Below are 23,207 nucleotides of genomic sequence, written 5' to 3'. Positions count from 1 at the left end.
CAGTTCAAGCCTTCAATGGCATTGATGTATCTGATCATTGATTTGGTCCATTTACCAGATCAAAATGATTCCCGGAGTATATCCAAAGGGAATTCTGATGATGGTAATTTTATGGGGGTGAATATGCAAAACAAAAGTCAGAACAAAAAGAAAAAGACACTGGTCTTTGCAAAATGGTCATAAAGTCTTTTTATCCCTCCCAAATACTTAAAACATCATTGCCCAAGTCAAGGGATGGAGGAACAGCTTGAACAGGACCCAAGAAGGGTTCAGAACTCCCTGCAAATTAAGTTTCTGGAGTTCTCTTCAGAGGAATTCCTGCATTAAAATATAATTTAATATAATGTCTCGCCTGATCGATAAATATATGCCCACCTGTTTCTCGAACTGTTGTTGAGAGTAACATCTGCACTATCATGTATCTGTCATAAATTGAGATTTTTGGCAGTTTATTGAGCTGACGAAGTGTGATAATTGTCCCTTTTCTTCAATATCTGTCTATCTCAATTATTCCTTTTTAAACATATTTTTCAATGGTGATCTTTCCTTACAAAGATATAAGGAGATGAAATTAAATACAATTATTTTAAATAGAAAGTGTCCAAAAAAACTGTCATTTTTTTGCTGAACAAAACAATTGAGAACAGGGTGGTTCGCCTGTTCTGCTGTCACACGTAGAGAAAGCCATTAGGTCAAACCCTCATGTTTGGCGAAGAGGAATCTCATTTACCATGTGACATGACCTCAAAAGAGAACATTTTAGTGGGTGGGTTAACTGAGGAGGCTTTGCAAATAATTATCAATCACTGATAGGATATTAACACCACAGCCAAATCTTAACTGGTCAAGCAGCATCTGTGGTTGGCGGGGTTGGAGAACTACTGGACGGGGAGGGGTGAAGCAAGATATCTGGGATATGGAGAAGTACAGGAGTGAGACGGGGGCCCCATCCTTTCAGTGACGGAGAATGACAAGCAGGTGAGTCCAAGAGGGGAGGTGGAGGAGTGGAGTTGGGTGTCAGAGGTAAGTGGGTGATTGAAAGGGAAAGAATAAAGATGGATCCATGGGGACAGGGGAAGGTGAAGATGGAAACAGTCGTTGGATACTCCTTTGGTCTCTTTTGCATTCAGGATTTGACATTATTCAGTCTGGTTCTGAAGGACAGCACAATGCGATTTTTTGGCACAGTCTCTAGAGCCTGAAAGAGCCCAAGAAAATGTTCCTGAGGTAATGTTTTCAAGATGCTGAGTTTCTTCAGAGAGCCATGAAGGATTATCATCTGCTATACTTGATGGTAGATAATCTTCAAGTTCAATCAACAACTACTGTGTTGTGATGTCCAAGTTTAAATAGATGTAGGCCTGAACTGCAACAAATTGTTTTAATTAACAGAAAAAATTGCAGCACATATATATATATATTAATGCATAAACATGATTAAGGCATCACCTGGCAACATTTTGGATTATAAACACCCACATCTCCCTTTGTGACAAAAGCTGGTGATTAAAAAAAAGCCCTGATCACTTCACTTACATTTTTATACACTTCATCAACAGCATGGAGAGCAATGGTACAGATGCAGCCTGGTTGTAATTTCTGCATGCATATTCAGAATGGAAGGGGCAGGAAGATTTTCCATTTGAATCCAAGGTGTCAACTCAAAACAGTCCACTCAATTATTAACCCAGTCTAGTCCTTGGGAATTGAAGCCAGGACCCAGTAACATTTAACGTGGAAAACTGACCCAATGATAACATCCTCCCATCCCATTTTATCTCTGCTTCATCCCATCAGCTCTGCCTCCTGCAGAACCACAGGGCTTGGTTCTGTCAGTTTATTCAGTACCATTGTTAACCAAATCATAATTTGATTTTGATGCACCATCAATAATCACAAAAAACTAGAGTTGTGAAACTATCAGGCTTTTATGAATGATAGCATGCAAGGGACTCTGGGTAGGATCGGTTTCAGGAGGCATGTGCAGCTGGCAGCAGCCAATCATAGCACAACAGTTGTTTACTACAGATTTTCATTTTAAGAACCTAATTCCAGCCATTGAATCTTGCGCTGCCCAATTACGCCCACTTAACTTACCAAACCCATATGCTTTGGAGTGTGGGAAAAACAGGAACATCTGGAGAAATATGCGGAAAACCCATGCAGAACACAGGGGGAGCCTTCCAGACAGTTTCAGATTCAAACCTTGGTTGCTGATGTGGTACTAGCATCCCGCTAACTGCCACCCACGGACTTATCAATTCTGTGGTCACAAGAGAAGGTTTAAGGTTGCCTGGAGTCTCTCTGATTAATGATGCCCATTAAGCTACAGGCAACAGCATCTTGTTGTGATCCAGCTGAAAATTGTGGCAGCGAGTGGAGTGAACTCAGCACTCCCAAGCAGATGCCAAGAGTTGCAGCTCACAGCCAGATAGTCTAGGGCTTGAGAAACTGGTGGTCTACTTTCATGACCCTCTGGACCACCCTCTCATCCAGATGTTACCTGTGATTCTCCCTCTTTTCCTCCTCCCCCAACCTTTTTTAGAGAGGCATCTTCCAGATTCCAGATGAAGTACTCAGGCCCATAACATTGATTGTCTTTGACTTCTTGTGGCCGCTGCGGAATTTCTCCAGCACCCTTTGCATTGCGATCGGCATGAGCATCTGTGGGTTTTCTTGTTTCGTGACCTTTGTCACAAGCTGACCACTAACGTATCTGGCGACTGGGGAAAAGTGGTGATGTCGGGATACACACTGGTACTACACCCTTCTCAAGATTGCAAAGTGCACTGCCAAGCTCTGTCCTTTTGCAAGAAAATTGAAATTTAAAAAATGTTTAATTTTAAATTTAGACATACAACACGCTATCAAGACCTTTCGGCCCATGAGCTCATGCCGCCCAAATACACCCAATTGACCTACAACCCCCGTACATTTTTAGAGGGTGGGAGGAAACCAGAGCACCTGTGGAAAGCCACATGGACAAGGGGAGAACATACAGCAGTGGATTCAAACTCAAATTGAACCCTGGTCAATGGCACTGTTACAGCATTGCACTAACCACAATGGTAACCAAAGCAACACTTCTTCCAAAAGGTTCAGACTTCCCAAGGTGTAACCTTACAAACCATAGAAACATAGAAAAATAGGTGCAGGAGTAGGCCATTTGGCCCTTCAAGCCTACACCACCATTCAATATGATCATGGCTGATCAGTACCTGGTTTCTGCCTTCTCCCCATATCACTTGATCCCCTTAGCCATAAGGCCAAAACTAACCTACTCTTAAATATTGACAAGGAACTGGCCTCAACTACTTCCTGTGGCAAAGAATTTCACAGATCTACCACCCTCTAAGAGAAGAAACATTTCCTCATCTCAGTCCTAAAAAACTTCCTGCTCATCCTTAAACTCTAACCCCTGGTTCTGGTTTCCCAGCATTGGAAACAACTTACCTGCGTCTAGTCTGTCTAAACCCTTAAGAATTTTATATCCCCCTCAATCTTCTAAATTCTAGAGAATACAAACCTAGTCTATCCAACCTTTCTTCATATGCAAGTCCTTCCATCCGTTGTATAGTCTAGTGAATTTTCTCTGCACCCCCTCCTTGTCTTCATTTTCCTTATAGGTGCTTTCCAACTTCACTTAAAATCCTTATTCCATTCCACCTTCAATGCTTTCTGCCTCTCCCAGACAAAACCATACATGGCAGCAACAGAACTACTGAAGAGGTGTTCAACCAAATCAGCTTGGCGCTCAGAATCTACTTGTCTTTGGATGGCAAACACAAGGAGGTTGACGGCCAGATTCAAGCCTTAAAGCACCAATGAACCATGATGCTCTGGATGAGTTCTTTAAGTACCTCTACTTGGATCTTCCAGCCGGAGAGTTGTATCAGTTGGACAGATTCATTGCAACACCGGCCAAAGGCAGCCTGGTATTATAAAAGTTATTTCTAACTAAATACTGGTTCTTTATTTATCTTTCCATAACTAATAATTTAAAAAATAATCTGGTGGATAATCCACATAGACCACATCATAAGCACAAGCACCAGCCAGTTGATTAGATGCTTCAACTACCATTCTGAAATGGCAATGAGCAAAAACCTATTCTAATGCCAGCAGCCCAGGTTCGAATCCAGCACTCTCTGTAAGGAGTCTGTACATTCTCTCCGTGGGCTTTCCCCAGGTGCTCCTATTTGCACCGACCCTCCAAAAACATATAGAGTTGGTAGGCCAATTAGGTGTAATTAGGCAGCATAGGTTTCAATGGCTTGAATCAGCTTCTGCTGTGTTGTAAATAAATGTAAAACAAATTAAATCTGAGAAACAGCTGCTTTGGTATTGCACTGAAACACAGTTTTGCTGTATCATACAATGCCATGTCTGCCCCATTAAAACAGCAATCTTTGCAGAAAATTTAACATTTAATATAGGGTAGAACTATGAAGAGTAGGGTCATTACAAGTTGAAACCAAGTCTTTCTGCAAACCACTGTTCTCTACCGAAGAGGTGAATCCCCCTTCTTACCTTCCATCTCAGAGATGAAATGCTCTATCCTATAGAGGCCTCACTTTCGTCCCCCTTTACCCACACCTTCAAGAGTTCCGGGCATGCCAATGAGGTCTTCTTCCGTCATCTCCATCCCCACTTCTATAACCAGGATGCTCCACCCCCCCCCTCCCTTCACTGAAAATCCCTTCTCCCACTTTAAGCCTTCTTCCTCCTCTTGGATTTCTCACCCTGGATCTTTTTACTTCCAATTGCCACTGAGACATCAATCATCCCAACTTCACCACTCCCCTTGTTCATTCCAATCCCATCCCCTCTGAACGCTCTGCCCACCACTGTCTCTGCTGCAGTCCCAACCTCAGTATCAAGGGTGGCTGTTATGGTCTGGCACTCTGACCTCTACCTTGCCGAGACCAGACGATAGCCCTCAGCCACTTCCTCTTACTGATCCCTTCAACATTTCCCAGCAAAAAAACATCAAGCTACCATCTCAAATACTATCGTTAACCTCAATACCCCTGGACATGTCCCTCCCATGGTCCCCAACCTCATTTTTTCCCATCCCCTCATTGCCTGATTCTATCTTCTACCCAAGATATACAAACCCAATTATCCAGGTGGACCCATCCGAGATGTCCTCCATCTTCCAAAAAAGTGGCTTCCCCTCCACCACCTGAACTCAGCACATACCTGCATTTCCTCCATTTCCCACTCATCTACCCAGGCCCCCCTCTGCCCCCAGGCACAACAAACATAGAATCCCCCTCATCCTCAGCTACCAGCCTCTGCATCCAACACATTATCCTCCATAATTTCCAACACCCACAAATATGATCCCACCACTAGACTCATCTTCCCCTCTCCTCTGTCTGTAGGGATTGTTCCCTCCATGACTTCCTCATACACTCAGCCCTTCCCATTAATCACATCCTTGGCATCTTCCTCTACTGCCGTGGGAAGCACCACACCCGACCACACCTCCTCCTTCTTCACCCTTCGGGGCCCCAAACAGTCCTTCCAAGTGAAGCAACACTTCACCTGTGAATCTGCAGGAGACATCTCCTGAATCCTGTCCTCCTGTTGTGGCCTTCTCTATATCAGAGAGACCGGCTGCAGACTGGGAGATGGCTTCGCTGATCACCTTCGCTCTGTGTATCAATGACAGGGAGGTCCCAGTGGCCAACCATTTCAATTCTGCACCCCCACTCATGCGCCAACATGCCTGTCAACGCCAGCCACTAATTGGACAGGCCACACCTAATACCCTGTCTCAGCACTCCATATCTGGTTTCTGCTAGCTCACTCCTCATTTGCACATCCCTCGGTCTCCTTTCCTCCAGCTCTCCACCCTTCTCCATGCACGGATCCATCCCCCCTCCCCCTGCTTGCTACTGTGCCCTCATCCACCTATTACCACCTCCCTGTGGGACTGTGCTCCTCCCCTTCACCATGTTGTTCAGGTGCCTGCCTACATTTTGCTTATACCTTGATGAAGGATTCAAGTTCCAAACACTGGTTAGGCATCATTATTTTTACTGTGTAAACTACATCCTTTGACCTCCTGAATTTCCTCATCGTTGTGTTTTTACTTCAAACAACGTGTTTGCAGATTTTCGTGCTTTACTGTTTGTGATCTCTTCACATCACATTCACCAGACAATGGGAGAGTTCTTGACAACTTAATGACCTTCATCAATGAATAACTCAAGATCATACTGATGACTACAGCTCAACAGAACGACCTAGATAAAGCTGACAGATACATTTTCTGTACCGTTGCACCCCTTCAGTACATGGCAGAGTGAGACAGTTTCTCATTTATGGACAATTCAAGTAGAAGTCTCCATTTATTCTTTACAGCTTGCGTGTTGTCATCTGGCTTTTCAGTAAGAAACAAATTAAACCTCTTACAATGACTCCCTGTGCAGACAACATAATAAAACATTCCCCATAGTTGACACTGAGTCGTTATGAATGCGCCTTGCTAAAAATTGTTTTCCAGTGTAAGTGCATCATTGGCAAGTCCAGCATTTATTCATCATCCCAAATCACCAATGGAACATTATTTGTGTGGTCTTGATGGCTCGTTTGGCCATACTACAGACCAGATAACAATCAACTTTGTTGCTGTTCATTAGAAGTCACACACAGAGCAGGTCGCCCACACCACCTTCCCCTCATTGATTCCTCCACTTGCTCATGCTGTCTCAAGAGAGCTGCTAGAATACTGAAGGGCTCGTCCTACTCTGGATCCACTCTCCCCTCCCCCTTCTGTGGGGGAGAGATACATGGCCTTGAGAACATGAGCCCCCAGAGTCAAGGGTAGTTTCCTATCCACTGTCATCAGACCTAGACTGGATGGCTCACCAGCAAAGAATCATGCACTGTCCATTATAACTTTACTTTTCTCTTTTTCCTTTTTGGATTTTCTCCATACCCTGCACTAATTTGTTAATTTTTAATTTAATTTAGACATACAGCACATTAACAGAGCTTTCTGGCCAAAGATGCTGTGCTGCCCATATCCCCCAATTAACCTACAACCCCCCCCACCAAACATTTTAAAGGGCGGGAGGAAACTGGAGCGCCCAGAGGAGAACGTTCAAACTCCTTTCAGAGAGGGTTGGATTCAAACCTGGGTTGCTGGGGTTGAAATATCATTGCACTAACAGCTATGCTAACTAGGCCTCCGTCGGCCCCCCATGTTGTATTGGTCTATTGCAGAGATTAGCGGCACAGTTAGTGTCACGATTAACCATTCCAGGGGCAGCAACATGGGTTCAAATCCAGCGCTGTCTGTAAGGAGTCTCCACGATCTCCCCGTATCCCTGTGGGTTTATGCTGTCTGTTCCAGTTTCTTCCCACCCTTCAAAATGTACCTGGGGAGGGGCATTGTAGGATAATTGGGGCGGCACGCGCTCAAGGGTCGGAAGGGCCTGTATGTCTAAATTTTAAAACTTGAAATGTTTTTAAAAATACAAAAAAATTAACATTGAAGATACTACAAAGCTTCTCACTATATTTCTGTAGAGATTACAGCATATTTCTTTCTAAAAGAATAGTGAAGCAGATGGTCTTCACAAAAATCCACCCATTTCATGGTTGCCAAAGATAACAGCAGCTTTAAAGATTCAGACATTTTCATGATAAATTAAATTCTCTGCCTTTCATCTCAACCTTATCTCGTGAATTTCTGGCTGTGGCATTGATACAGTTTTGATTATACGAGCTCGATTCTCTCGACCAAAGTCTCCAAAGGATGGTTAACCTTTTAATCATCACTTACCTTGCACAATCAGGTGCACTTGATAGGTCTGCGGATGATGCTTGGTCTGTACTGAGCATGTGTAAGGACCTTCATCGGATACATCCACCTGCTGGATCTGAAGGCTGTACTCTAAGTGTGCGCTGGTCAACAGGGTAACCCGTGGGTCCAAGGACCATTTATCATTTCCAGCAAAAATAATATTTGATCGGTTCAGCCAAGCAACTTTTGAGATCCTGTCATCAACATAGCACCTGAAAAAAAAGAACAGAATCTTCAATCAATATTTGTACAATAGCGAAAAGAAATGATCATACTGCAAAGGAGTAATTAGTTCAAGTGCCTGATTTTAAAGTCCAATACACAAGAATGAATGGTTACAATGCCCATGTGGAACAGTTGGTGGAAGAGTATAGATTTCAATCATTCAGTATAAACCGTAAGAGGGCATTTTAACCTGGATTGTGGCATCATGTTTCCTTCCGTGTGTATCAGAAGGGTTTAGAAGGCTCTTCACCAAGTGCAGACAAAATGGGACAGGCTCTAAACCCCCACTTGGTCAGCATGGATGAGTTGGGCCGAACCGTCTACTTGGTTTTGTGATTCCAGTGGACGTTCACTTTGATTTTTCACTCATTCAAAAGTATGCAGATATTTTTGATGTACGATTAACTTCTTTATTCACTGTGGGCCTTTTAGGATTGTCCTGACCAATTCTGAACTAAATTGATAACTGAACCATTAAATATGTATCCTCAAAATACAAAACACATGCATAAAGATGGTCCTGAGCCTCGTATGTTTATTGTTCAACACCATTTCTCTGAAAATAGTATTGGAGAATAAATACGCAAGCCTCAAAATACAATGTAATATTTTTTTCAATTTTGCACAATAAAATATGATTGAAATATATTTTCTTCAGTCCTCTGCAGAAAATAATCATCCATGGCATTAGAAGAAAATGCAATGATCAAAGATCAAGACACAAGAAAATTATAGCAGGGACATGTGATTGTATTTTGCACTTGCAAGATCCTAAACATTTTATGCATCTTAAAATAAAAAGTTTTTTTTAATACATTTAGTGCATCAAAACCATGAAATAAAGATAAAAACAAAAACTGGAGATGCCATAATCTCAACCAAACAACGAAAAGGTGGGTGAACTCAGAAGGTCAGGTATTATCTGTGGGTAGAAATGACAAAGCTTTTTATTCAAGACCCTTTATGGGGACTCAGTACCCTCTTTCACATTTGCAAGTGATCCCAGCAATTAACAGCCAATTGGCCTTTAAAGTGTCTAGTGTGAAAGGAAAATTGTCTCAGATGACATCATCTCATGTGGGGGATTGGTGGTCTCAACCCCTCGAACAATCCCCAGCGCCTGCAGACACCAGCATTGCAATCAGGCAAGTATAGAATGGGCAATTGCAAAGTGGGATTGAAATGACACAAGTTTTTGCATGAGTGCAGGAATGTGAAGGAAGAAAAGATTAAACTGAAGGTATAAACTTTACCATGGGGAAGTCACAACGGGAGAGAGGAAGAGAGAGAGGAAATAAATATCAATATTGGACAATTTTTAAACAGTGTGAGAAAGTTGGTAGCACTATAGCGCACAATTTATAAAGACCATGGGAAAAAGCAATGGCAAACCTGACTTCCTAGAATGCCATGCAGCAGAGAAACCCCACCCTGAGTGCTCCGTGCATGCAGCTGGGCATACAGCCTTTTCTCTGCCACACAGAATTCTGGGAGGGCAGGTCTGCCATCATGTTTTCCCCACAGTATTTGTGTATTGTGCACGATAGCGCTACCATCTTTCCCATGCTGTTTAAATTGTGCACTGAAGTGTTACCAACTTTCCCACCTCCATTTAAAAATTGTCTGCTATTGCTACTTATTGCTAGTACTTTCCCACAGTCCCTTATAAAGATTTATATAGGTCAGCTCAACAACAACAGGGGCTGAAGGGCTCATATTGTGCTGTACATAAAGCTTAATTATGTTATAATTAGGCATGATTACTTTGGTTTGAATACTAGATCATAATACATTGATCATGATTTAGGACTGGTCCACCATCGTTCAATGTGTCATGACGTCACCAGTAGAAGGTACAACAGTCCTAACCCTGGGGATGGATCCTTGCAGGCATGAAAGCGTTCAGTGTCCCAGTTAGGAGTGGTCAAGTGTGAAAAGCCAAACCCCCCATTCCTATCCTGGGATATTGAACGACCAATTGAGTGGGACGCATGTGTGATAGGGATTTAAGATGGGCATCTGATTCAAAGGAATATTGGACAGAGCTTCTTTCTGTAAACTGGCAACAATGAGAAGTTGCTGAATCATATGTTTGACATCTTGGTACTAATGTTCAGTCTGATGGTATGCTTGCAAAACAAATTACTTGATAAATGATTTGCATTGCAGGAAGATTTTCATTACTGGATAACTTTTCTTTCTTTTTTAATGTTTTTATTGTTTTGTATAAGAAATATACTACAATGAAGAAAAGTGAACAAAACTGAAAATACAGCATCACATAGGTATGTGACGTGGTTGAGGCAGGATCATTGGTTACATTTAAGGAAAGACTGGATAGTTACATGGAGAGGAGAGGACTGGAGGGGTATGGACCGGGTGCTGGTCAGGGGGACTAGGAGGGTGGGGATTTGTTACGGCATGGACTAGTAGGGCCGAACTGGCCTGTTCTGTGCTGTAAGTGGTTAAATGATTTTATGTATATATATATATATATATATATATATATATATATTAAGATAAAACTTCAAACAGTATAAACTTATTCCTCCCTCCTCTATAATGGTGCAAAAACATGTATTAAAAAAACACTTAATCTACTCTAATAATAAAGTAAAAACTAACAGAACAAAACAGCTGAGAAGAAGCTCGGTCTGGGGGTAACATATATTTTGTAGTTTTTTGTTTCTTCTGTAATTCAAACAAAAGGTTATGTCTCATCTGGAAGAGTAAATACATCTCAGATATCTTCTTCAAAGGTGTACTCTGGTGAAGAGTTTTTACTTTTGAGAGAAGGTGCTTGGAGGTAATTCATTACAAGTTCAACATTAATGGCCATTACATAAACTGCATTGTCCAATAACACTGGTTTTAGGAAAATACTTCTGACATAATCAATTTTTAAATGTGAATAATTTCTGAAAGCCTGCCAATTGAAGCACACAAAATTCAGCAATTTTTCAAGATGAAACATTAAAAAAAATCCTTTCTGTCAGGCTGGCATTGTAAAGCACACAGTGTCCAATGCACCTGCTTGCAAAGGCTGTCAAGCCATGAGTGGTGCGTGATGCTGTAAGGCACAGTGTCATGAGATATAATGGAGCGAGCACCATGCAGTGATGTTGTATGCACCTCTAAATTGGATTTTAGCGACATTGTCAAATGCATTCAGATATACCCTCCCAAAACATTTTTTTTCTATGATTTTATCATTTTTCAGTCAAGCAATAAACCAGCACATTTTTCACCTTTTAATCGTATAACTCAGGTAAAAAAATTAATTTTGATGACTTTGCAAACCATGGATTTCAATCTGACCTGTGACATCTTTTTAAAGATCATATTTATTGACAGATGACAGACATCACATCACATTCAACCCTGCGATTTCTTTTTTTTTCTGCAGAGCAGCCAGGATATTCACTTATTTGTAGTGCAGAAAAAAACTGTAATCAAGAAAAGATACGTATACAAAAGACAGAACTGTAACCGAAATAGCCATGCAATAGACAAAAAAAATGTTGAAAGTAAGAGTCTTGAAAATGAGTCTGATCGTGTTTGCTGTTAAGAGTCTGATGGTGGAGGGGTAGTAACTGTTTCTGGAGGGAGGTACAAGTCCTGTGGCCCCTATACCACTTGCCTGATGGCAGCAATGAGAACAGAGCATGTGCTGCTCTCCGCCGTTCCACGTAGATTTTCTCACTGATGTTCAGGATTTTGTCAGTAATGACTAGGCTGTGCTCACCTACCTTTGTGGGGGCTTTCCACTCAGAGGTTGTGATGCAGCCCATCAGCACACTTTCCATGGTGCATCTGTAGAAGTTTCCGGAACCTCCGCAAATTCCTGAGGAATGGAGGTGCTGGTGTACTTTCTGCGCAATGACATCAGTGCGCTGGGTCCAGGAAAGATTCTCCAAGATAGTGACTCCCAGGAATTTAAATTTGCTCACCCCCTCCATCTCTGATTCCCCCTATGATCATTGGATCGTATTCTGGTTTTCCCTTCCAAAAATCCACAATCAGTTCCATAGTTTTGGTGACATTGAGTGCAAGGTTGTTATTAGTACATCATTCAATCAAGTTTTCCATCTCTCTCATGCATGCTTTGGTCATCCCTTTTATACACACTACCATGATATCTTCAGCAATTATGTTGATGGTTTTGTTGCCATACACAGTCACGGAGAGTAGAACAGGAGACTAAGAATGTAGCCCTATGATGCTCCAGTTCTGATGGATATGGTGGAGGAGATGTTTTTGATAATCCTCCCTGATTGTGGTCTAGAGATGAGGAAATCCAGGCCCAGGTCTTGTTGCTTGTGGATCAGTTTTGAGGGGAAGATGGTCTTGAATGCCAAACTCTATCCAATAACAAGCATTTTGACGAATGCATCTTTACTGTCCAGGTGTACCAGGGCTCTGTGTACAACCAACATGATGGCATCAGCCATACACTCGGTGCTGCTGTTGGCAAATTGGAACAGATTCATATTTCCTTTAAGGAAGGAGATGATATGCTTCAACACCAGCCTCTCAAAACATTTCATCAATGTGGATGTAAATGCCACTGGTCATTTAGGCAAGTAACCACACTCTTCTTGCGCACCAGTACCATTGAGGCCTGTTTGAAACAGATAGGTACCACACACTGTCAGAGTGAGATGTTGAAGATATCCATGAATAGGACAGGCTTTCAGTACTTGGCCAAATATTCTATCTCAATCTGAACGAACAGGAAAGAAATCGAGATGATTGTGCAATTGTAAGAGTTTTGATCATTGACAAAAGGTGAAAATGATTCCACATCACTATTCTTGTGTGTGGGTAATTTTGTCCTTAAGTGATGGAATAAAATTGATCCAGCTGTCTGTTTATAAATCTCCACAAATAGAAGCCATGGATGGGAGAAACAGAGAAAGGGCAGCTGAATCAATATTGCCCATTTTAGACCAGTGCCTACTGATTCCAATTCTCACTGTTTTAATCACAACATTTACTGTGACTTTCACACTTTATGATTGGTTTTCCTTTCCGCTGCACCCCCACCCCCACGAACAGACTTTGCCCGTCATTCTCAAGTGTTTATTTTCCCTACCATCTTCTTTCTTTCTCTTTCTTTCTTTGGCTTGGCTTCGTGGACGAATATTTATGGAGGGGTAATGTCCACGTCAGCTGCTGGCTCGTTTGTGGCTGAAAAGTCCGATGCGGGACAGGCAGACATGGTTGCAGCGGTTGCAGGGGAAAATTGGTTGGTTGCGGGTTGGGTGTTGGGTTTTTCCTCCTTTGTGTTTTGTCAGTGAGGTGGGCTCTGCGGTCTTCTTCAAAGGAGGTAGTTGCCTGCCGAACTGTGAGGCGCCAAGATGCACGGTTTGAGGCAATATCAGCCCACTGGCGGTGGTCAAAGTGGCAGGCACCAAGAGATTTCTTTAGGCAGTCCTTGTACCTCTTCTTTGGTGCACCTCTGTCTCAGTGGCCAGTGGAGAGCTCGCCATATAACACGATCTTGGGAAGGAGATGGTCCTCCATTCTGGGGACGTGATCTACCCAGCGCAGTTGGATCTTCAGCAACGTGGATTCGATGCTGTCGGCCTCTGCCATCTCGAGTACTTCGATGTTGGTGATGAAGTCGCTCCAATGAATGTTGAGGATGGAGCGGAGACAATGCTGGTGGAAGCGTTCTAGGAGCCGTAGGTGATGCGGGTAGAGGACCCATGATTCAGAGCCGAACAGGAGTGTGGGTATGACAGCGGCTCTGTATACGCTAATCTTTGTGAGGTTTTTCAGTTGGTTGTTTTTCCACACTCTTTTGTGTAGTCTTCCAAAGCTGCTATTTGCCTAGGCGAGTCTGTTGTCTATCTCGTTGTCGATCCTTGCATCCGATGAAATGGTGCAGCCGAGATAGGTAAACTGGTTGACCGTTTTGAGTTTTGTGTGCCCAATGGAGATGTGGGTGGGGGGGGGCTGGCAGTCATGGTGGGGAGCTGGCTGATGGAGGACCTCAGTTTTCTTCAGGCTGACCTCCAGGCCAAACATTCCGCAAAACAGGATGTCAAGCGCTGAATATCTGGATCTGAATGGGCAACTAAAGCGGCATCGTCTGCAAAGAGTAGTTCACGGACAATTGCTCTTGTGTCTTGGTGTGAGCTTGCAGGCGCCTCAGATTGAAGAGACTGCCATCCGTGCGGTACTGGATGTAAACATCGTCTTCATTGTTGAGGTCTTTCTTGGCTTGTTTCAGCATCATGCTGAAGAAGATTAAAAAGAGGGTTGGTGCAAGAACGCAGCCTTGCTTCACGCCATTGTTAATGGAGAAGGGTTCAGAGAGCTCATTGCTGTATCTGACCCGACCTTGTTGGTTTTCGTGCAGTTGGATAACCATGTTGAGGAAATTTGGGGGGCATCCGATGTGCTCTAGTATTTGCCAAAGTCCTTTCCTACTCATGGTGTCGATGGCTTTGGTGAGGTCAACAAAGGTGATGTAGAGTCCATTGTTTTGTTCTCTGCAGTTTTCTTGGAGCTGTCTGAGGGCAAAGACCACATCAGTAGTTCCTCTGTTTGCGTGAAAGCCGCACTGTGATTCTGGGAGAACATTTTCGGCGACACTAGGTATTATTCTATTTAGGAGAATCCTAGTGAAGATTTTGCCTGTAGTGGAGAGCAGCGTGATTCCCCTGTAGTTTGAGCAGTCTGATTTCACGAAGGACCTGAGGCAGCTTTCCTTGGTCCCAGCAGAGCTTGAAAAACTCATGCAGTTTGGCATGCAGAGTTTTTCCGCCAGCCTTCCAGACCTCTGGGGGAATTCCATCCATACCTGCTGCTTTGCCACTTTTCAGTTGTTCAATTGTCTTATATGTCTCTTCCCGGGTGAGGACCTCATCCAGCTCAAGCCTTAAGGGCTGTTGAGGGAGCTGGAGCAAGACGGATTCTTGGACGGAGTGGTTGGCACTGAAAAGAGATTGGAAGTGTTCTGACATCGGTTGAGAATGGAGATCTTATCGCTGAGGAGGACTTTTGCCGTCTGAGCTGTGCAGCGGGCTTTGGGCTTGGGGTGAGGGGCCGTACATAGCCTTTAGAGCCTCGAAAAAACCCCTGAAGTCGCCAATGACCGTGCTGAGCTGGGTCCGTTTGGCGAGGCTAGTCCACCACTTATTTTGGATCTCCCGGAGTTTGCGCTGAAGATGGCTGCATGCACGACGGAAGGCTCGTTTCTTCTCTGGCTAGGACGGCTTTGCAAGGTGAGCCTGGTGGGCAGCTCGCTTCTTTGCCAGCAGCTCCTGGATTTCCTGGTTGTTTTCGTCGAACCAGTCCTTATTTTTCCTGGAGGAGAAGCCCAGTACCTCTTCAGTGGATTGCAGTATAGCAGTCTTCAGCTGATCCCAGAGGGTTTCAGGGGACGAGTCCGTGATGCGGATTGCATCCTCGAGCTTTGCTTTGAGGTTTGCCTGGAAGTTTCCTCTCACTTCTTATGACTGCAGGTTTCCAACATTGAACCTCTTTCTGGGGGCTTTACTGTTCCTGGACTTTGGCTTGAAGTAAAGGTTGAGCTTGCAGCGGACCAGCCGGTGGTCAGTGTGGCATTCCGCGCTGGGCATGAGCCTGGTGTGGAGCACATCTCGTTTGTCTCTTTCTCGCACCAGGATGTAGTCCAGGAGGTGCCAGTGTTGGATCGGGAATGCATCCAGGTAGTCTTCAGGCTGTCCCTCTGCTGAAAAAGGGTGTTTGTAATGACAAGCTGCTGTTCTGCGCAGAGCTCCAACAGGAGGCGCCCGTTGTCGTTGCACTTGCCGACACCATGCTTGCCCAGGATTCCTGGCCAGGTTTCTGAGTCTTTGCCGACGCGAGCGTTGAAGTCGTCAAGGATGACAAACTTGTCGGCTGTAGGGGTGCGTTGACTGAGGTTGTGCAGATCAGTGTAGAACTTGTCCTTTACTGCTGGTTCCACCTGTAGGGTTGGAGCATAGACACTGATGAGGGTGATGCGATGCTTGTTTTGAAGGGGGAGTCGCATGGACGTGATCCGGTCCGAGTGGCCTGTCGGGAGGTTTTCGAGATTGGAGGCAATGGAGTTCTTGACCATGAAGCCTACACCAGATAGGTGTCATTCATCCATAGGCTTGTCAGACCAGTAGAGTGTGTAGCTTGTGCCACGTTCTTGGAGGCTGCCTACATCTGCAAGGCGGACTTCGCTGGGAGAAGCTATGTCGATGTCAAGTCTGAGGAATTCATGTGCGATGAGGACAGACCGACGTTCAGGTCGGTGGCTGTCCGCCTTGTCTAGCATGGTTCTGATGTTCCAGCATGCTAGCTTGAGTTTGTGAGCATCTTTTGAGGGGGAGGACGTGGAGGGGGAGGACGTGGACATGTCCTCGGACCTGCGCAAAGGAGCATTTAGCTGGAGTCCAGTGTGCGCAGTACTGGCCCCACCCTTTACACCCATGGTTCGTGTGCTGTGGCCAAGCAAGCTGGGACGTGGCAGCGAGGTCCTTGGGTCGTAGGTTTTATAACGGAGTGGCCTTCTCCTATGCAGGTTTCTTACCCGGTCTGGAGGGGCCTGCATCCCCTCCTAGGTCGGACCATACCTGGTCACAAGTCACCTGTGGACATGGCCTAGGTAAGTTTAATTGGGTTCTCTAACCCTCTGAGGTAGGTCAGGGACCCAGTTGGATTCTGACGGGGTTGACCGAGTCACACCCTTTCATACTGCTGTGTAACTGGGGTGTAACTGGAAGGCAGCGGCGGCCCCGGCCCCGATCCGGGCAGAGGGTAGGTGGTGGCGGCCCCGGCCCCAATCCGAGCAGAAGGTAGGCGGTGGCGGCCCCAATCTGGGCAAAAGCGAGGGGGAGGCGGCGGCCCCGGCCTCAGTAGAGTGAAGCAGGCGGAGACCTCGGTCCGGGCAGAAGCGAGGGGGAGGCGGTGGCCGCGGCCTCGGCAAAGTAAAGCAGGCGGAGGCCCCGGTCCGGGCAGAAAGAAGGAGGCGGTGGCCCCGGTCCGGGCACAGGGAAGGCGGCGGCGGCCCCGGCCCCAGTCCAAGCAGAAGGTAGGCGGCGGAGGCCCCGGTCCAGGCAGAAGCGAGGGGGAGGCGGTGGCCCCGGCCTCTACTACTCTACTACAGTAGTAGAGTACTATTATCTAATGTTATGGGTTATATTATATATAAATATGCCTTTAAAAGGTGATAGAATGTGGGGGGGGGGGTTTAGTGTAGATCACTTCACAAACAAAAGACATCTCATTTAAAATGCAAGAGCTTTGCTGAAGCTAGATCTTCAGGCACCAGTGGCTTTGCAAAAGACAATGGAGCTGCTTTGGAAGGAATGTCAGAAGTAGGTGCAATTAGTGCTGATAAAAATCTTTCAAGGATTGGGTTTGGAGCCTTAGGAGAAGTTGGTTTTTTACAAGCAGAGAGCGACGAAAGATCAAACAGGATTCTTCTCTTAGAGGGAAAGTGCAATCAGTTCTGCAGTAGCTTTTGAGACTGCAACCTTGCAAACTGGCAGGGTTGTTGAAAACCCAATTTGGAAGACAGGTTGTGAGTTCTGAGTTCAGCCTGTTGAAAACCCTTGTAGTCCTTACAAGAGGAAATAGCAGTGTGGAAGGTCAGTGAAGAGGAGGGGATCTTGCTGATAAGGATACTGAGGTGCAAAGCAATTTGCAGCTGATGAGTTCATGATATCTACCAAATTCACATGCACAACAACATCACGAGGGCCGCAGCAGGACACCAGTCTGTACTTGGATTTCATTGCTCATTATCAAGTCGGCCGTTTCTCCCCGTGATTCTGTGCTTTCTCATGAAGACAGAAAAAAATTCATTTTTCCACCTGATCCACTGTTATTGAGGCTACAATAATCATGATTATCTCATCATAATCTGAGTAATTTTAGCTTGTTCAGTGATACAGTACTGTTCCCTGATATACGGCGGGGAATATGTGGGGGGGTGGGAGTTTTAGTAGGTGCCGGATAAGTGTATTTTCCTTGAGACTTACTTTTACAATGCATAATAAACCTGCATTAGGAATAAACAGTTTACATATTTTTTGAGAAATAAATATTTGACCTGTTCAAGTTTGGAGCCTGTATATGAAAAGTTTCAGGGTAAATATGTAAAAATGTATTTCTAGCCTCCTGAGACCTGTAATAATCTTCCTTAAAGTCATTTAATGTAAATACTTTAAGATCCCTTTTACTGTAAATACTTTAAGCAAACCTTTTGTGCAATCATGATTGATATCATCTCTTCTTTGTATTTTCCCTTTTTTCTATATATAATTCTTCTCTATAACTATATATTGTATCTGTTTTTATCATCATAACTTTAATAGTGAGAGGGAAGGGTTAATACCATATAATTTTGCATTTTTAAATCTAATTGTGTTGATTTGTACAATATACAATTACATGGATGGAAATTTTTAAATAAAATATTCAAAAAAGTTTAAAAGACAAAAATACTAGATTGTACTTAAACTGAACAAACTTCATTTGCATGAATATATTAATCTTAAAGCATTTTACTTTATTTTCAGTCATATTCTTTGAAAACATTTTAACCATTGCCACATCTGCAGATTCCTCCCCCTCCGCTGTGCAGCCTGAAAGATGAATAATGACATTATAGATAATTAACTCCCCACTCCCTCCAAGTTTACAGATAAAGTCTCTGACCAGGGCAATTCTTGCTAAGCAGGGATAAAGAGTCGCCCCAATGGCGAGCAGTATCAACCACCTCTTCATCCTGGGTGACTCCATTGCTGTTTCACATAACTTTATTCAAATAGCTGCTATGAGCAAAGTACAACCAGGGCACTCTTCTCACCAAATATTTGCTCCCATCCTCATCAAATGTTTATGTGTTACTTCAGGGAACATTTACTTTTACAATTTTAAACTTGCATATTTTTACTTATTATTTTATGTGTTGAGGTGAGGAGGTAGGTGGGGTGGAAAATGAGGACCAGAAGGACTCAGCCTGGGGGGGGGGGGTGAGGAAAGGGCAGAAATGCGAGAAAAAGAAGCAATGCGGTTATGGGCCCCCACCACTCTCAGGTTTCTCAGCTTCCATTTGTCTTTTCCTTTTCCTGTACTTGTTTCCCACCCACTCCTCAACTTTGCTTCATTCTCGTGATTTCTATAACTCACACACCTTCTGTCCTATCACCCCAGCTCTTTCCCCCTTCATACATTCCCATCTCCTCTCCATCCCTGTAATCTTGCTGAAGGGTCTGAACCAGATGTTCCTTAACCATTGCTCCTTGGAGATGCCGGCTGACCTTCTGAGCCCATCCACCAATTCCTCAGAGTGCAGGGTAGATTTAATGGACTCAATGCTTTCCCATTAATACTATATGTTCATTGTTGATGAACTGACAAAGGATAAAAGTTCACAGGAACATTTATTACAGGACCATGGTAAATTTAGTAAACATGCACTTTGATTGGACAGCTGGCTTCAAATGGTTTGGAACTGCAGCTGAAACTAAATCTGGCATTCTGAAACCCATGTGTCCTTATTTGATTGGGACTGTGGATTCAATGAAATATCCTTTGGCATCATCTGAGGATTTATTACACTGAAAATTTTGACTTCAATCATTTCCTGGATTGGACATCTTAAGCCTACTACTTTTGGCAAGCACAGGAATAAGGAACAATAAGATAGTGAACTTCAGAACCTGTGTGACCTATAAAGACTCCAAAATACAGTGCTTGATTGTAGAGCGCGTAGAAAGAACCAAAGACTTGTTAATCCAAACCAAGGCTTTTATTAACTAAAAGACATATCACAAGTAGGTCAACCAGTCCAGAATGACCTGGTCTGGCGAGGAGCAATCCTTTTAAGACCTGCCAGTAGGTTTGGCTAGCTCTCAGCCAATCACAGTCATCCTACACTACAATCAGTACACATTGGTGATATAATCTGTACTATCACATTAATTAAAGAAATTACATTATAATAGGATGTTATTTTATGTACACACACACACACACACACATACATACATTTCTAAAAATTCAGCGCTGTCTGTAACGAGATGGTACATTCTCCCCGAGTCTACGTGAGTTTTTCCCGGGGGCTCCAGTTTCCTCCCACCATTCAAAATGTAGTAGGGGTGTAGGTAAATTGGGTGGCACAGGCTCATGGGTTGAAATAATCTGTTACTGTGCTGTATGTCTAAAAAAAAAATACACGCACACATACAACATACAAGTGTGAGTGTGAATATATATATATATATATATATATATATCAGAATTGCAGCTAAAACTAAATCTGGCATTCTGAAACCCATGTGTATATATATTAATGTGAAGTTATGCAAAATGTTTATCTGTTTATATCAACAAATTAAAGCTACATAAATCTGCATCTACAGAGTTTGGTTTCTTGGAGTGATAAGAAAGTAATTCAGAATATCGTCCTTTGAAGATGACACGTTTTAAAATTGTGAAATAATAGAACATGAAAAGTGTTGCCTCTACTTCGATCTTCTAATGGATATTGTGTGACCTTTTTATTTCCCCCAGCCCTTGTGTACTGCACTTGACTCCGGCATCTGCAGATTTCTTGTGTACCATTCTTTCCTGTGGGCTGCAGGTTGTCTAAAAAAAGTTCAAAGATACTGAGACAGCCACAAGGAAGGAAAGGCAAAAAAAAGTTCCAATACAGAAATATGACAATTTTTGTTCTGTCCAACAAAATTCCACAGCTCCCCACCCCACCCATCTCTGTCCTCGATCTCAGTGACTTAGATTAAGTTCTGTGGGAGAAAATTCCACTGTTTCATCTACTCAAATTTCTTGAAACTGGGGAACCTAATTCCAGTCGTGTCCAAACAGAGGAACATCTTCCCGACCCAGCTCTCATCAATAAAATCTAGATTTTAAAGCAGACTTTGGCATTAATTTAATGCTGCTTGCTAACCTTTTACTTTGTGAATTATTTCCAGTTTAAAATTTTTACTCACTGTGTTTTTTTCCTCAGTTACCTGAAATTCAGTGATGCTGTACAATCTCCAGTTATTACACAATCTTGGTGTCACTTTTCCCGGAACCCAATGTAACATCAAAAGATTTCTCATTGAAAGTTCCCTGCATCACATGGAATGAATCTCTCTTTCCTCACTTCAAAACAATTTATGATATCATGCAATAGCGCCGCTCTCTTTTTTGCGACTCAGCTTTGAACAATTTCCACAAATTTGCTCTTCTATTTCAGTCTTACAAGTTTGACTTCCTTGAAAAGATTCAGCTCTTTGAATCTTCCCGCCAACTTTTCCCTGATCACATCTCCTTTCAGTTGTAACATGGATATCTACCCAACAGCTGGTTCAAGTACTTCAAGACCATCAAACCTCTTAGCACAGCAACCACTGCAACAATGCAATTATCATCATTGTTGCACTCGGCATCAGGAGACTTTCCTGTTTCACTCAAATTATCACCATTGCCTTCTTCTCTCCTCATGTGGAAATGGCACAGGGTAAAATTGAAAATACAATAGTTGTGATCCTATCTTTTAATCATGTATCAATAAAGGAATTGGAACTGCATAACAAGTCCACACAATTAAAGTGCACTGTTTTCCAATTCGAAAGTGAGAGTATTTAGTTTAACAGTTCTTTGTGTCCCGCACATAATACTTGCCATGCAATACATCACCATCTGGATTTGGAAACTCTTTTCCTGGGCACATAGTTCCACAGAATAGGCAGTGGTAATGAAAAGACTATCATCTATTTGCTTGAGGCAACTGTGACCACCTACCAATTCAATGCAATAACCTCAGAAGTTTCTCAGGTTTTGGAAAAAAAAGAGCTGCAGATATCCATCAGGAACATCAATAGATACAGGTGAATAAAAGTGTTGGTCTGCAAATTCTCAGACTGGAGGCAAGGAAGAGATGATTTTTGTGATACCCTGTTCTCACAATCTTCAATCTCGCATTCACATCTTTTATTGAAGAGTGACTTTTATGGCAATAATAAATGAAACAATTATGGCCATCTACGTTGAATCTTAAAAATGTTAAATGGATTAATCTGCATGCAATCCCTAATTGAGTTTTAACACTGGTCTTTTGAGACATCGACTGTTATAGACCAATTTAAATCTGGTTTACATCTGCCAAAGGGAAGGAATTAAGAGCAGCTTCCAGTCACTCAACTTGATCCAAAGCTAAATATTGACATGAAACCAGAAATGAATAATAAACTGCAAGTACCACTCAACAAGAGAGCAGCATCTATAATGATCTGAGACTGATGGAGTTCCCTCAAAACAGAAAGAAAATGAAAAAATAAGCATATTCAAATATGCAGTGAGAAAGATGCAGAGACGTCACAGGGAGTATCGGCGATACCCACTGTGGGGCATCACCTGCTTTCCTCTTTATTGATGCGACTTTACCAATGGAGTGTTTCCATCCTTTGCTGTTTTCATTTGGATTTCCCAACATCAGATTTTTTTTTTTGCTGATGCTCAATGCCTGACCAATGCCTGAAAGTCAGTTTATTCGACACAGTAAAGGTAGAGGTGTAGCATAGAGAGCATTCCGGCTGGTTGCATCACTGCCTGGTATAGAGGTGCCAATGCTCAGAACAAGAATAAACTCCAGAGAGTTGCTAACTCGGCCTGCGACATCACAGGCACTGGACTTCACTCCATCGAGGACATCCAAATAAGGTGGTGTCTTAAGAAAGCAGCCTCTATCCTCCACCCAGACCATCACTGCTACCATTGGGAAAAAGGTACAGGAGCCTAAAGATGAGCACTCTGCGGCACAAGGACACCCTCTCCTCCTCTGCCATCAGATTCCTGAATGATCAATGAACCACAGACACTGCCTGACTAACTTTTCATGCACTTTTTTTTTGTAAGGTGGTTTATGTGAATGTTTGCTCTGTGATGCTGCCTTAAAAAAATGAATTTAATCACAATAAATTCTGATCTCTCTCCACAGAATCTCCCTTCCCCAGCGTTCTCTTTTATTTCAGACATCCTGCTCACTCCCATGATCGGAGATGTACCATCAGTAACTCAATAAACTGGAGTTGAGCAAAACTGATAGGCAATAGAATGAAGGCACGTCCCTGCTGGTCGACTGCCCCGAACTGAGGAAGGTGGCTGAGGGATAGTCACCTTTATTCAGGAGCCTGTGGGA

The 23,207-nt window shown here is 43.3% G+C and overlaps 1 protein-coding gene across 11 annotated transcripts in view; it reads right to left on the bottom strand.

Annotated features, from left to right (window-relative positions):
* The window catches only part of LOC138738963 (limbic system-associated membrane protein-like), a 1,544,776-nt gene that overhangs the window by 586,648 nt on the left and 934,921 nt on the right, over positions 1 to 23,207 (bottom strand). For all 11 annotated transcript variants that reach the window (XM_069890213.1, XM_069890212.1, XM_069890209.1 and 8 more), the window contains one exon: positions 7,799 to 8,031. In XM_069890213.1, coding sequence (XP_069746314.1) covers positions 7,799 to 8,031 — 233 coding nt within the window. The remainder of the gene's footprint in view (positions 1 to 7,798; positions 8,032 to 23,207) is intronic.

The sequence above is a fragment of the Narcine bancroftii genome, chromosome 7 (assembly GCF_036971445.1).
Source record: "Narcine bancroftii isolate sNarBan1 chromosome 7, sNarBan1.hap1, whole genome shotgun sequence".
NCBI classification, from domain to species: domain Eukaryota; kingdom Metazoa; phylum Chordata; class Chondrichthyes; order Torpediniformes; family Narcinidae; genus Narcine; species Narcine bancroftii.
This window is presented reverse-complemented; position numbering and strand designations above follow the sequence as displayed.